The 15173-nt window shown below is 45.9% G+C and overlaps 1 protein-coding gene across 1 annotated transcript in view; it reads right to left on the bottom strand.

The window, feature by feature from the left end:
• AACS (acetoacetyl-CoA synthetase) overlaps window positions 1–15173 on the bottom strand; it is a 143963-nt gene that overhangs the window by 23610 nt on the left and 105180 nt on the right. The window contains exon 14 of the mRNA XM_082244083.1: window positions 10128–10253. Within this exon, the coding sequence (XP_082100209.1) occupies window positions 10128–10253 (126 nt within the window). The remainder of the gene's footprint in view (window positions 1–10127; window positions 10254–15173) is intronic.

Below are 15173 nucleotides of genomic sequence, written 5' to 3'. Positions count from 1 at the left end.
TTTGAATGAGGGGTGGAAAAACAATGCAGAAAAAGATCGTAATTCCCCAAAGGCTAAACTTAGCCAACCAAGTAACATGGAGCTCAACCAGGAACAACTCAACTAGAAACAACATACACCCTCAAAGAGAAAAATTGTTCTTTAAACAGCAGCCTGCAAAACCTTGCGGCCAAAAGCAGCATCCAAGGATGCCAACACATCTACTTTGTAGAATTTAGAGAACGTGTGCACAGACGACCAATTTGCCACCTTGCAAATTTGGGCCTTTCGCCATCAAGCGTCATACAAGAGGCACTCAACGCCCAGCAAAATGCGCCTTCACAGGTAAAGGTGAAACCTGATCCTTAAGCGAATACGCCTGTACCACCATCTACCTGATCCATCTGGATATGGTCGCAGCAGACGCAGCCAATCCCTTTTAAGGTCCTTCCGTGAGGACAAAAAGTCTGATTTCCTGAAAGACTCAGTAACCGTCAGGCAAACCCTAATTGCCCGAACCACAGCTAAAGAATGCAAGGCAAAATTCCTTGAGAGTGAACAAAGCACAATGTCTTCATTCAATGAAAATCAGAAACCACCTTAGGAAGAAACGACTGGTTAGGTTGAAGTACCACTTAGTCTCTGTGGACCACCAGAGAAGCAGAACGGCAGGACAGTGCCACCAATTCAGACACTCTGCGGGCAGAGGTAATAGCCACCAAAAAGGCTACCTTCTGTGACCGTGTAAGCAGAAGAATCTCCCTAAGTTTTCAAAGGGAGGTTTTTGAAGAACAGACAGTACCAAGTTAAGATCCCACGGAGGTAGCTGGGACCCACTAACGAACGGGATGAATGAATAAAGGGATGACGAACTCCCTGGATAAAAGTGCGAATCAAAGAATGCATAACTAATGGTGTTGAAAAAACACAACCAAAGCCGACACCTGGCCTTTAATAGTACCCAAGGCTAACCGCTGCTCAACCCCTCTTTGGAGGAAAGCCAATATCCTAGTCACTGAAAAGGAGCGTGGATGCACGTTAAATCAATTCACACCATGAGATGTATGATTTTAATGTACAATGATCAATCCTCCTGGGAGGTAGATTTTCTAGCCTTCAACAGTGTAAGAATCAAGGAGTCAGAAAAACCCCTATCCTTCAATACCTGGCTTTCAACAGCCACGCCGTTAAAGCCCGCGACTGTGAAGCAGGATGGAAGATCGGCCCTTGAGACAACAGATCTTCCCTGAGAGGAAGACTCCAAGGAGCATCGGCGACCAACCTTACCAGATCTGCATACCAACACCGGTGAGGCCAGTCTGGGGCCACCAGAATGACCAGAATCCCTTCCACCTCTATTCAGCGCAAAAGCCTCAGCAGAAGTTTCAGCGGAGGAAACGTATAGATCAGCTGATACTGACCCCAAGGAGCCACCAGTGCGTCTGTGGCATCGGCCAGAGGATCCCAAGACCTGGCTAATATCCTCTGTACATTCTCGTTGAGCCGAGAAAGTAACGGGTCTATATCGGGTGTCCCCCACCAGACACACAACAGGTGAAACACCTCCGGGTGCAGGGAACATTCCCCCTGATCCAACACCTAACGACTCAAGTAATCCGCCTGCCAGTTCTCCACTCCGGGTATATGCACGGGGGAGAGGGCAGGAACAAAATTTTCTGCCCATATTAAGATCTCGGCCACCTTGATGATTGACGTAAACCATGGCCGTGGTATTGTCTGAACTGGACAACCCTGTAGACGATTTGTCCAATGACTCAAGCAAAGCTTTATTGCTCTGAGTTTCAGAAAATTGATTTTTTTTTTTTAAAGTTGATGGCTGCGCTGGACTGACCTGCTCAATAGAGGGTCTGTGGGTGGGTGGTAGGTGAGAGAGGGCCACTTGGGGAAATTAACTCCCAATCAATCTGGCCCGACCGGATGAAAAAAAGGCAGTGGACCCTTGTTAAGGGGTCTGGGCTGCTACCCTAAGAAACGGCCTAGTGGTCATTTCCAAAGTTTCTAGTGGTATTCGGTTAAAGGAGCGCCCAAAAGCAGCAATAAGAATCCCACTTTGATCAAAAGATCATCGTTTTATTGGTAGTAGAACATGTTAAAGCCAATGCGTTTCGGGTAAACAGAGACTCCCCCTTCTTCAGGGCGTAAATGTTGCCATTTGGATCTGAAACCGACAGCATAATTGATTGGAAGTCTGGACTCTGTCCCCTGGACACAAGGCTTTCCAAGTACCCCCCCCCCCCCCCATAGCCAGACAGGCTGGCATCCGTGGATATTACGGCCCCAATACAATGTAAGGAAGGGCTTGCCCTGACGCAGTGCCAAGGAACGGAGCCACCACAGAAGAGCACTTCTTGCGTTTTGACTCAACCGAATCAGACTGTCCAAAGATTTTGGATCCTTGTTTCACTTGACAAGAATACTCCTTTGCAGAGGTCTCGTGTGGAACTGAGCAAACAGAACCGCCCCAAAGGTAGACAACATCAGGCCTAGAGCTCGCATGTAAGTCCACAATGAGGACAGAGTGCTGGAGAACAGCAACCAAATCGCTCTCTGCAACTTTGCAGCTTTTCCAGGGGAAGAAACACCCTCGCAGAAGCTGAGTCCAGAGTCAGTCCCAGATAAAGAGGCTGGGCAGAGCAGATTTTCTGAAATTGATGGTCCAACCGAACTCTTGCAGACTCCGTACAGCGATTGACAGATCACCCACCAGAACTGAGTAGGAGTCTGCTCTTAAGAGGAAATCGTCCAGGTACCCTAGTACCGCAATTCTCCGCTGTCACAGTAATGCCAAAACCGGAGCCAACGCGTTGGCGAAGACCCTGGGGGGCGGAGGCGAGACCAAAGGGTAACGCCACAATTTGATAATGTTCCTCTCCTACAGAGAAGAGAAGAAAACACTGGTGTCCAGCATAAATAGAGATGTGCAGATATGCGTCCTCGATAGAGGCCAAAAAGTCCCCTTGGTGTAGGAACGCCACTACCGTGCGTATGGACTCCATTGAAAACCTCTGTACCCGCACAAAGCGATTCAGAGTTTTGAGGTCTAGAATTGGACGCACTTTCCCTTCATTCCTGGGAACAGTTAACAGGTTTGAATAAAAACCTTGAAAGCGTTCTTAAGGGAACCGGCACAATCAACCTTACGACAGCAGATCTTGTACCACCTTCATAGATCCCTTAACCGATCTAAAGATAGGCGTAGATTGGACGGAAAAAAATCTGTCTGGCGGTCGGGACCTGAATTCGATGTTGTAACCCGATCGGAGCAGCATGTGGGCCCATTTGTCCTGAATCAAGGAGGTCCCTGGTTCCGGACAGAAAACTAAGAAGTCCCCCTACCCCAGATACGGGTGAGGGCATCCCTTCATGCAGATGGAAATTTGTCCGCAGATCTGGAGGGGCCTGTTCTCAGCTTACCCAACCACGTCTACTTGGAACCCCCAGATGACCTGAATGGCACGAAGGGGCCACCTGTGTGCTGGAAAAATAAGGGCCCCATCTATTACGCGTTCTTTCCCTTAGCGTATAAAGGAAAAAGAGTACTCTTCCCACCGGTGAGTCCTTTGATCAATTCATCCAAGACCCAACTATGCAGGCCCCCGTAAAGGGGAGATCTGATAGAGCCTTTTTAGAAGCCTGGTCCACAGACCAGCTTTTTAGCCATACCCTGCATGGTTACCATTATTGTGTTTGGAACAACTCCACTGACTCACAACGATTTTGGCACAGAAGGCGGGAAAAGTACCTTTGCCGCTTTTAGGGGATCAGCGGGCCCCCGAGGGAACCGGCGCCCCCCATGTTAAACTTTTCTGCACCGATACAATCAGTGCATCCACCAGCGCCCTTGCATGTGCATTTGCAGTAAAAAAAAAGAGAGACATCTTCACCGCAGAGCACCCAAAGTGCGTGGATGCAGACCCAGTAGAGTCGCTATATGCTAAGCTCTCCCTGAGAGCATAACAAGCAGGGGAGGTCGCCGACCAGAGTCCCGCAAGGAGACATCGGCTAAAGTTCCACAAAAGGACCCCTATTAGACCTAAGGGTCCCCCACCATGAAGGACATAAAAGGACATAGCCCCCTATAAAAGGTGAAGAGGTGGCCCGCCGTGACGCAGACGCAAAGGCAGAGTACCCCCACACAACAATGCCCCCACGGCAAGGTTCAAGGGGGGTGCCAGGCAGTCCATATGTCCACCCCCCTGAGGGGGGGACACCCATCCGCTGCTCTATCACCCCGGTCAGCAGCTTAAACAGTCTGGTCAGCAGCTCGGACAGCCAGCCACGAGTCCGCCAACAGCTCTGTCAGCTTGATCAGCAGCTCTGACAGCTCGGTTAGGAGCTCGGACAGCCTCGTCAGTCGCCTGGACAGCTTGGTCAGTCACTCAGACAGCCAGCTTCGTCAGCTGCAAGCCGCAGCCTACATTTTTGGCCCAATCCGGCCGCATGAGGCATCCGCTGGTCAGCTTGGTCAGACACCTCATGTCGGTCAGCTCGGTCAGGCACCTCATCTAGGTCAGCTCAGTTCAGGTACCTGGACAGCCTCACGCCAGCAGGCTGCAAAGCCGCGGACTAAATTTTCGGGCCCGTGCTCAAGCACTCGCTGATACCGAGTACCAATACCTTTGTGGTGCAATTTGAGCGCATACAAAATGAATGGGCTCAAATCGCACTGCAAAGTATTGCATGTGATTTGAACAGGAATGTGGTCGGGGAAACCGCATGTGGTTTTGGACAGTTTCGGTTTAGGTATCCAGTTTAGTGGATCCTATCAGCTCAGCAGTACATTTCCCACCACCCATATTCAGTAGTACTCCTCCTGCTTAGTAGTATCTGTGTCGATACTGAGCATTTGCACGAGTACAAGTGATCATGCAAATGCTCAGTATCGACAAAGATACCAGTGCAACCCTACACTGATGCCAGGGCATTCTGTGTTCCCGTTGGCCACAGTCTTCCCCCCTAAAGCCTAAGGGGGGGGGGGGGGAAACCTCCTGAGCGGTAAAAAACCTTCTCTGTTCAGCAGCAACCTTTACCTGAGCAGTGAAAAACCTCCTCTGTGGTGCAGAAGCCCCCCCCCCCTAAATCTTCCCTAAGCCCCATCTCGATCCAGCAACGTGCAAGAGAGTAGCAGCTCTCCTGGGTCTCTTCCTCCTCATTGGCTGAGACAGCATTGGCTCCCGCTACTGTCAGACTCCATTCAAACCTGGGTCTTTTGGTATTGCGGCAGAATTGCTGTGATTCTACCTGTGATCTCAAAATGCACAACAATCGCATAATGCAGATTCAGTTGCCAATAATTTCAATGGCATCTAAAACCCAATGCAGTTTTGCACTGATTGATATAATGGCAAATCACATTGCATGAAGCTTGTAGCCCAACAGAAGCTCCTGCTCCTTTTTGGGCAACAAGCTTCACGCAATGCGATTTACCGTGATTGCGACAAAACCGCACCACGTTTTAGGTACCATTGAAAATAGCACCAGAACTTACGAATTGTAGTGCGCTTCGCAGGTAGAATCATAGCAATTCTGCCACAATCCGGAAATGCTCAGGTGTGAATGGAGCCTCAATTACAGCCAGTAAGCCAATTAGGAGAGAGCAGGAGAGGGGCTGAGCCACACTTGGTGTGTAAATGGACGCAGAGAGCAGTGGCTTGGGAGTGAGCATGCTCGAGTGTCCCCACAGCAAGAGGCTTGTTATGGGAGCAGGAGGAAGGGGCCAGGAGCACTGGCGGGGGACCTGAGAAGAGGAGGATCGGGCTGCTCTGTGCAAAACCACTGCACAGAGTAGGTAAGTATAACATGTCTGCTTTTGTTTTTTAATCTGCCTTTAATATGACTTGAAGGTCTTTTTAGCAATAAGCTGAGAAACCAAAAAAAAGCTGTCAAAGAGTGATATGAGTGAGCACTCTGGGATCCTGCCACATCAACATAAATAGTTGTTCCTGATCAAGTGACAGTTCAAGGCTAAAAACACACTGCATGGCATGCCATGCCAAGATTTACAATTACAATATAAATGCTGAATTTCCAAATTAAAATCCAATTGAACTTAAATTTTAAATTGGCTAAACACATTCTAGGTGCATCAAAACAAAGACAGGTTCAAAGTTACAGTTAATCTTCTTTAAAAATTAACAGCATCCTGCGTAAGGTCTTTCTCCTGCCAGTATGCTGCAGAGAAAGACCCTAGCTCTTTGTGAAGTAGCAGTGGTCTCTCTGCAGAGGTCCAACATACTCCCTACTGAGCCAGACAAATAGTTCTGTAATCAGCAAAGCTCATGCTGCCCTGTGAAAGCACTGTGAATGCCAATCAAAGCACATCTCACTAAATAAAATGGTTACCTTACAGTCCCGTACACATTGTTGAATTTGCCTTGCTTCAGGAATTATAGCCCATGTTGCTTTTATGTTTTGAGGCATCTCAAAGGCCCCATAGAAGTCTATGGCCTTGTATACACCTGCTTTGCTGTCTGAAGCGCGATAAGCTTTCCGATTGCCTTTACGACAGCATAAGGGCTCTTTCACGCGGCCGTTCAGTTTTTTTTTTTTCCGCTCCGGTGCTTTTTTTTTTTTTTTTTTACACGGAGCGGATTTTCGGATGATATACGGACATAATGCATGTCTATGGGCAATGCGGATGTCAGCGGATGACACCGCTGACATCCGATTTTGCTTACTTTCCGTTTTTTAAACGGAAGAAAAAATAGGGTTCTGTTCCGTTCCAAAAAACGGAACAGAACTGAAAGGACGAAAATCGAATGTCAGCCCATAGACATTCATTATGTCCGTAAATCACCCGCAAACGGATGGGGTGATTTACGGACATACGGAACGTCCCTGTGAAAGAGCCCTTAGACAGGTAGTGAGGAGGTGATTTATCACCTCCGTCCTCACCACCTGTTTTAACCCCCTAATTACCAGAAAACTGCGCCTCAACCACACACATGGAATGTACTACTAAGCAGGGGGGATACTGAAGCAAAGTAGGGGTACTACTGAACATGGGTGGTGGGGAATGTACTACTTAATGGGTAGGATCCACGAAACTGGAGATACTACTGAGCTGGGAAACTGCTGAGTGAGAGAGCTACTGAGCCAGGAAAACTGAGGAGCTGAAAATCTGCTAAGTGGGAACAATAATAAGCCAGGAAAAAAAAATTTAGCAGGGGGTACTACTGAGCCACCAAAAACACCAAAATAAGAAAACAAAAACACCAGAACACCAGATTGCCACACATCACCTAACCAATGCCTCAAATCCGGAAACTTCGTTATCACTTCTTTGACATCACTCCCTTTAAAATAAATAGAATACCAAAACACACAGGGCATTGGCCAAGCTTTATTAAAGCTTCAAAAAAGCATCACAAGAGCATCAAAAACACATAAAAATGCATGTTAATGTGGAAGGCACTTTACTGTGTGTTACAATCAACGCAGGTGTAAAGGCCCTTTAAACTGTATTTCTTCTTTTGCAGCCAAATTGATATTAAGCCCACTTTATACAAGGTAAAAGTTTCTATTCACGTAGCAGAAAAAAATACTTAAAAATTGCCCGCTACCATTTTAGATGTACTGTTCTGATAGCTCCAGCAATGAAAACAATCTTACTCCTTTCTGTTTGTTTATGAGGGGGCTGGATTGCGGCGATTGTCATAAATAACACCATCTGCACTGTGCTAGTTGTAAACTAGATTTAAACACTGTCTGTGCGAAGGGTTAAAGACTTAGAAGGTAGGCTTCTCCATTTCATAGGAAAATTGTTCAGCCATCGGGTGTTCCCCAGAAAAAACACACTTTTTTTTTTCCTGTCTTTTTTTTTCGGGTGTGAATGGAGGCACATTATGTGAAAATATACTTTAAAACAGAACAGATAAATACACAGATGAAATACATATACACATATACAAGAGCTTTTTTAACTGCCAGAGGATTTATATCAATTCAGTACTGAATTTTACACACATCTGCCAACAGCACAGTCCTGCCTGGCAGAGGAAGTGGCTACATGCTGAACAGCACAGTCCTGCCTGGCAGAGGAAGTGACTCCATCCTGAACAGCACAGTCCTGCCTGGCAGAGGAAGTGACTCCATCCTGAACAGCACATTCCTGCCTGGCAGAGGAAGTGACTCCATCCTAAACAGCACAGTCCTGCCTGGCAGAGGAAGTGACTCCATCCTGAACAGCACATTCCTGCCTGGCAGAGGAAGTGACTCCATCCTAAACAGCACAGTCCTGCCTGGCAGAGGAAGTGACTCCATCCTGAACAGCACAGTCCTGCCTGGCAGAGGAAGTGACTCCATCCTGAACAGCACAGTCCTGCCTGGCAGAGGAAGTGACTCCATCCTAAACAGCACAGTCCTGCCTGGCAGAGGAAGGGACTCCATCCTGAACAGCACAGTCCTGCCTGGCAGAGGAAGGGACTCCATCCTGAACAGCACAGTCCTGCCTGGCAGAGGAAGTGGCTCCATCCTGAACAGCACAGTCCTGCCTGGCAGATGAAGTAACTCCATCCTGAACAGAACAGTCCTGTCTGGCAGAGGAAGTGACTCCATCCTGAACAGAACAGTCCTGCCTGCCAGAGGAAGTGACTCCATCCTGAACAGAACAGTCCTGCCTGCCAGAGGAAGTGACTCCATCCTGAACAGCACAGTCCTGCCTGGCAGAGGAAGTAACTCCATCCTGAACAGCACAGTCCTGCCTGGCAGAGGAAGTGACTCCATCCTAAACAGCACAGTCCTGCCTGGCAGAGGAAGTGACTCCATCCTGAAAACCACAGTCTTGCCTGGCAGAGGAAGTGACTCCATCCTGAACAGCACAGTCCTGCCTGGCAGAGGAAGTGACTCCATCCTACTGTGCTGCAGTTCACTTTTACTTACAGCTCCCACCCTCATGAAATATACCTGAATGGCTCCTTGTGCTGCTTCACCCTCACTCACTCTGAGCTCTGCTGCACAGTAATTCCAATACCAGGACAAATTCAGGTACTAACACTGCTTGCGCATTGAAATACATTTAAAGCTGAGGTTTTGTACAATGTATTTTTGGGATACAGCACCATGCACATTAGATATATGTAACGGTGTGTATCCCATTATCTGCAGAGGGCTGTTTCTGCTCAAAATCTTCTGTGCTGGGTCCCATTCACCACCAGATACTACCCTGAGCAGCAGTGTTTCCACACAGTGAAGGTCAACAGCAGTAGCTCCTAATCAAGTTGTGCCACTTGCCCACCACCTGCCTCCTCTGCCAATGCCATAGATAGAACTTGCCTTACTATACTCCCATGATGCAAAGGGAGGTGTTGAATGAAAGCATAGCCTCTGCCTATTCACAGAACTTGGTGCATCATGGGAGTGTAGTAAGAAGAGTTCTATGAATGACAGAGGAGGCAGAAGGGGGGCATGAGAGCAGTGTAACTTTCCTGATTTGAAGCTGCTGCTGTTGACCTTCACAGCACCAGAAGAGAGCCACTCACGGCGGCATCGGATGGCTTTGAAAGGGATTTTGAGCAGAAGCAGCCACCTGCAGGTAATAGGCTATAGACCACTGCACATAACTAAATGTGTAAGGTGCTGCGGTGTCCCCCCCCCCCCCCAAAAAAAAAAAAAAAAAAAAAAAAAAGCTAAACTTCACGTTTTGATAATACAATATTAATTACAGAGTTGTAGTCATTTGCACGTTGCCTGGCGTTCAGCTTTAAACTACATTTTATTATTATTATATGGAAAAAGTAATGCACGTTTTCCTTTCTCTGCAGAGCCCCATCTGAGCAAGTAAAATCCTATTTTTTTTTTTTTTAACATAAAATTATACTTGGATCAATTTAATGAACATAGCATTTATAAAGAGATAAGAAAATGCACCCAACTGCTTTTCATTTTTGTTCACAATAGTCTAATAAGGTCTCATTACTCTGCGATGGTAGACAATGTATAATTCAAAGGCTGATACATGTATATACTGGCTCATTAGGTACTTTATAATGTATTAAATGCATTTTTCCCGAATGACTTTTGGTCAAACGCGACCACCTACTGCCTATATGTGCTTTCTAATTACAGCTGATAGCTTGCGGTTCAAGTATGTGTTTATTCATTAACATTGCTCTGTCTTAATGCGGTACCTGGGAATTTGGAGAAGTATGCTTTCTGGTATTTGCTGCCATCTTCATCGTTCCAGAAGTGTGTGGGCTGAGATGGGAGCGGAATTAAGCACACTAGTTCTCCGCTTTCCCCCCACACTGCTTTTCCTAGAGAAAATAGAAAAATGCATGAACATCTATCTGCATAATTAGATGATAATGTTAGCATTACGATGTGTACAATAAGAGCAATACATATTACTCTAAAAGTAATTGTATTTTTACTTAATAACAGTGTTGAGAAGTCCCAAAAACCTCCAGTAAACTACCACACAATCATATTTTAAAGTGAGAAGCTGTATAAAGTGGCAGGTAAGTCAAGGTGAGAGTGCTGCTAGGGAGGAAGAACGTTAGGCCCCTTTTCCTTTGAAGTTGTTGCAATTTAAAAGTCACACAGATATGAACGGCACCCATTGGAAATTAGAGTACAAGGACTTGTCATGTGACTTTTCCTGCGATTTGGGACTGCAAAGTCGCATGACAAGTCGTACTCCATGATTTCCAATGAGTACGTTCATATCTGCACAACTTTGGCCCAACTTTGATGCGTTTTGAGGTCCACAGACATAGGCATTGCTTCAAGTCCAGTCAAAATCACGGCAAACAATCACAGTAAAATCGCGCAACTTTTAGGTCGCACAAGTGTGAAAGGGGTCTTAGTAAACTCTCTTTGCCCTGCACTAAAAAACCTCAGATTCAATTCCTTCCCAATATTGACAAAATCCAATTTTTGTATGGCTGAACTACATTTTTTTGTATGGCTGAACTACATCACACAATTACCCTTCATGCTAGGTCACTGTAGTGCCATTATGGCATATACAGAGCAAGGACACGGCATAAATCACATACCATCACTATATGATAAATGAATGATCAACTCCCACTTGTATATGTATATATTCACTCAGTTGTGTCTGACTCTCAGTGCTTGTATGAGCCAGCATTCTGGGCTCCATATCCGATACACTTAAGGCCCGTACACACGTACGGATCGTCGTCATACAAACGTCGGCGGACGAAAGATCTGCCGATTGTACGCGTGTTAGTATGGTGCCTCCGACAGCTGTCTGCGCACAATCCGCGGACAAAAGTCTTTCTTGCAAACATGAAAATTTTTGTCTGCAGACACCAGAACGGACGATTGTTCGCCTGTCAGTACAGAAATCAGCCGACAGACCGCAGATTTGCAAGACTGGGCATGCTCAGAAAATAAAAAACACAGGGAAAGTTAACCATTACATGACATCACTTCTGCAGTCAGCTGAAGTCTGCGGACAAAATTCTTGTGCTGTCCTTGTGCTGTCTTTGCACTTTTCAACAGACACCGACATCCCGGGGAGAAAAGACGAACGTTTGTATGACGACGATCCGTACGTGTGTACGGGGCTTTAGGCTCCATGTACACAGGACGTTGTTAAAAGTCCCTTTGAATGCTGGAATTTTTAGGACGTTTGAAACGTCCGTTCAGTCGCGTTTGTACCCGCTTTTGGCGGGCGTTTAGCAGCGTTTGCGTTTAGAAGCGTTCCTAGAGGTCAAAAAAATTATTCCCCTTTAAAATGGAAAAACGCGAACGCTAAACGCGGGTCATCGCATTCAGACGCGTTTAGACGCGTTCGGACGCGTTTGAAACGCCGGGAAACACACGTTCGAACGCAAATAATTGCGTTCTAAAAACGCAACTGCCTGCAAATGACTGTAAACAACCTGGTGTACATGGACAGATAAGATAAAATGTAGATGGGTTCAGGGGCTTCTGAAAAAAACGCCCAACTGCTCCTAAACGGCCATTTCCAGCGTCCGTCCCGTGTACATGGAGCCTTAAACCCAAACATTTGTTAAATTTTAGCTTACCAATTCTTAGATGTGGCATGGCTTAGGTTTCATTTTAAGCTTTTTTTCAACAGAACAGGCTGTCCTGCAGATGAAGCCGTTAGAGGATTGAGACAAACCATTTAACACTGACAGGGGTGCTTACAAAATGATCCGCTTTTATTTATGCAAAACCTTTATCTCAAAAGAAACAAAACTGTGGCTATAGTTGCTTAAAAACCTGTTAGCTGGAGTTTGGCTTCAATTTGTTATTGTATTTAAATTTGCTAATGCATCCACCGCCACCCTCTTTCCCAGACTGATCATGCTGTTTTACACAAGGTGCCCCTGTATCCAAGGTAGGGACACTTTAATACAGGAGGTCCATTACTGGCAAGATAACCAGGTCAAAACAGAGTGGAAAAAAGCCACCAAAAATAAAAAGGAAACTTAATCCAGCCACTACATCCAAAGACTGGTATTACATTTTTGGGTTTGGGTTTAATACTACTTTAAAAGCCTTTTTTTCCCTATGCTTTGCCAGTTTTCTTCTTTTTTTTTTTTATACAAGATCATTCCTCAACCCTCTCCAAATACTCGGGTTTAGGACTGGCTTTACACGTGTGGGAAGCCAATTTTTACACACATACCAGGGCCAATTTAGGAGCCATTTAACCAATGACCATGTGATGAGAAGGGATGACACCTCTCAGGCTAGTCAATGTCCACAATCCAAAAGTAGGTGCTGAACCTTGGCTCGCCACCGGGAGAAACGTATAAGAAAATGGTCGCATACCGCCACGGGATCCAATGAAGAAAAGTTCCTTTATTCACTTGAATGGTACAAGGTACAGCAGGGTAGGACAGTAGATGCGTTTCACACGAATGCTACGTGCTTGTTCACTAAACATTTTGTAGTGAACAAGCACGTAGCATTCATGTGAAACGCGTCTACTGTCCTACCCTGCTGTACCTTGTTCCATTGAAGTGAATAAAGGAACTTTTCTTCATTGGATCCCATGGTGGTGTGCGACCATTTTCTTCTTATATGTTTCTCCCGGTGGCAAGCCGAGGTTCAACACCCATTTTCTTAACCAATGCGGGAGGATGCAAACCCATGCAGATAGTGTCTTGGCCAAGATTTTTGCTTTTTGCTTTGGAATGTGCATTACGCTCTGCTTGCTTCAGGACTCAAGCAGAATGCTATTCTTTAGAATGAATAGAGAAAAAAAGTCATGTCCGGCCTGTCATGGAGTGCTTTTTGTAACACTGTAGCACGCTGCAGGCTGAAAAGCTCATAAAATGCAGGCGCAGCGTGGTATAATCACTGTGGGGTCCAGCAGAGAACAGATCGTGACATCATCTCCTAGCTATAAATAGGCCCTTTAATCAGCATTAGAACTGCATAAGTGTGCTTAATTTATTAAGACATGTTTGTGTGCTATGTAAATGTGGTTGGCATAAACATATCTGATTCACAGATTGAAGGTTCTAAAGAAGACTGTTTAGTGTGACCCACTTAATTAAATGTATTCATTGCAAACCTGATATTAACACCTTCACAAGGAGTGGAATGGATTGACACAACAAACGCATAACTCTTACACTGTGTGTTGCTCTGTCAGGATGTTAACCATGTATGTGACTCAAGAGTCAAAATGGGATTTTAAGACCTTTCATAAAAATGAAAAAGAATCTTTTGTATGTCTTATTGATCAGACTGTGAAATAATAAATGCACAGTATCCTAAATAAAAATAAAGAAATGGTGATATGAATGTGTGTCTGTATGTGATATGTCTGTATGTTAACTCTGAGCACATTCTTATACACACAAAGCTACTAAAAACCCCAAAACAACAAAAGCAGACAAAGCATCAAATAGGCCTTCTCAACTCTTTGAATTGGTAATGTTTTTGCTTAAAGTGTTTGTTAAAGTGATTAAAGTCATGTGTTTTTTTTTTTTTTTTTTTAAATAACCAAACATGTTATACTTCCCTCCTCTGTGCAGTTGGTTTTGCACAGTGCAGGCCGGATCTTTCTCTTCTCGGGCCCCCACAGCAAGCAGTTGGTAAGGGGTAATGAGGTAAGTAGCAATACTTGCCCCATACATTGCTCCTTAAAATGCATGCCCCTCATACCCCATGGGGTATGGGGGGCATGGGGTAAGAAGCAATACTTACCTGAGCCCCGTCTCTATCCAGCAATGTCCATGAGTCCCTCGGCTATCCGGGACTCTCCCTTCTGACTGGCTGAGGCACAGCAGAAGCGCCATTGGCTCCCACGACTGTCAATCAAAGTCAGTTAGCCAATCAGGAGAGAGAGTCCCGGACAGTCGAGGGACTCGTGGACATCGCTGGATAGAGATGTGGCTCAGGTAAGTATAAGGGGGTGCTGGGTCGGCTGCTACATACAGAAGGCTTTTTAACTTAATGCATAGAATGCATCAAGATAAAAAACCTTCTGCCTTTACAACTTCTTTAAGCCACTGTGTGTTTTCTTCTGACACGGTGAACGGTTTACATGCCTCCGTCATCTGCTCTACTCTGTCTTCCTCTCCCCCCTTGCCTGTCAGCCCGTGACAGCGTCTGCCCCTCTCCTCCTGCTGCTGAAATTCCTTCTTAATTTTCACACAATCCTCTGTAGTTAATAATGTTAGGTTCCCCAGTGTCTTTGTTATATAAAAAAAAAATCTTGTTGTATACCGGATTTCAGAGCGCCTCTTGTCGCTCACGTGACTGACCGCCTCTCCCCTCTCTCAATCTGACAGGTACAACGGGAGGGGCCCCCGCTGACGTCATTTGGGGGGGGAGAGGCAGCCGGTCATGCGAGCACCAAAAGGCGCTCTGAAATCAGGTATAGAATTACGTTTTTTTTTTTTTTTTATAAAACACAGACACTGGGAATCTAACATTATTAACCACAGAGTATTATATGAAAATTAAAAAGTAATTTCAGCAGCAGGAGGGGAGGGGCGGGCACTGTCCACTGTCACGGCTGAAAGGGAGGGAGGTGGGGGGGGGGGGAGAGGATGACAGAGTAGAGCTGATGATGGAGGCACGTAAACTGATCACTGTTCAGATCTCAGCAACCATGATAAACCATATCAGGGGGGAGGGCAGAACCAGGCAGGATCAACCAGGTTTTTCAGGTGACACGGGGGCCAAATTACACAGCACAAGCACTGTGCTGTATAACATGCTTTACTTACTGCAAA

This window comes from Pelophylax lessonae (assembly GCF_965119305.1).
Source record: "Pelophylax lessonae genome assembly, chromosome: 1".
Classification (NCBI taxonomy): Eukaryota; Metazoa; Chordata; class Amphibia; order Anura; family Ranidae; genus Pelophylax; species Pelophylax lessonae.
This window is presented reverse-complemented; position numbering and strand designations above follow the sequence as displayed.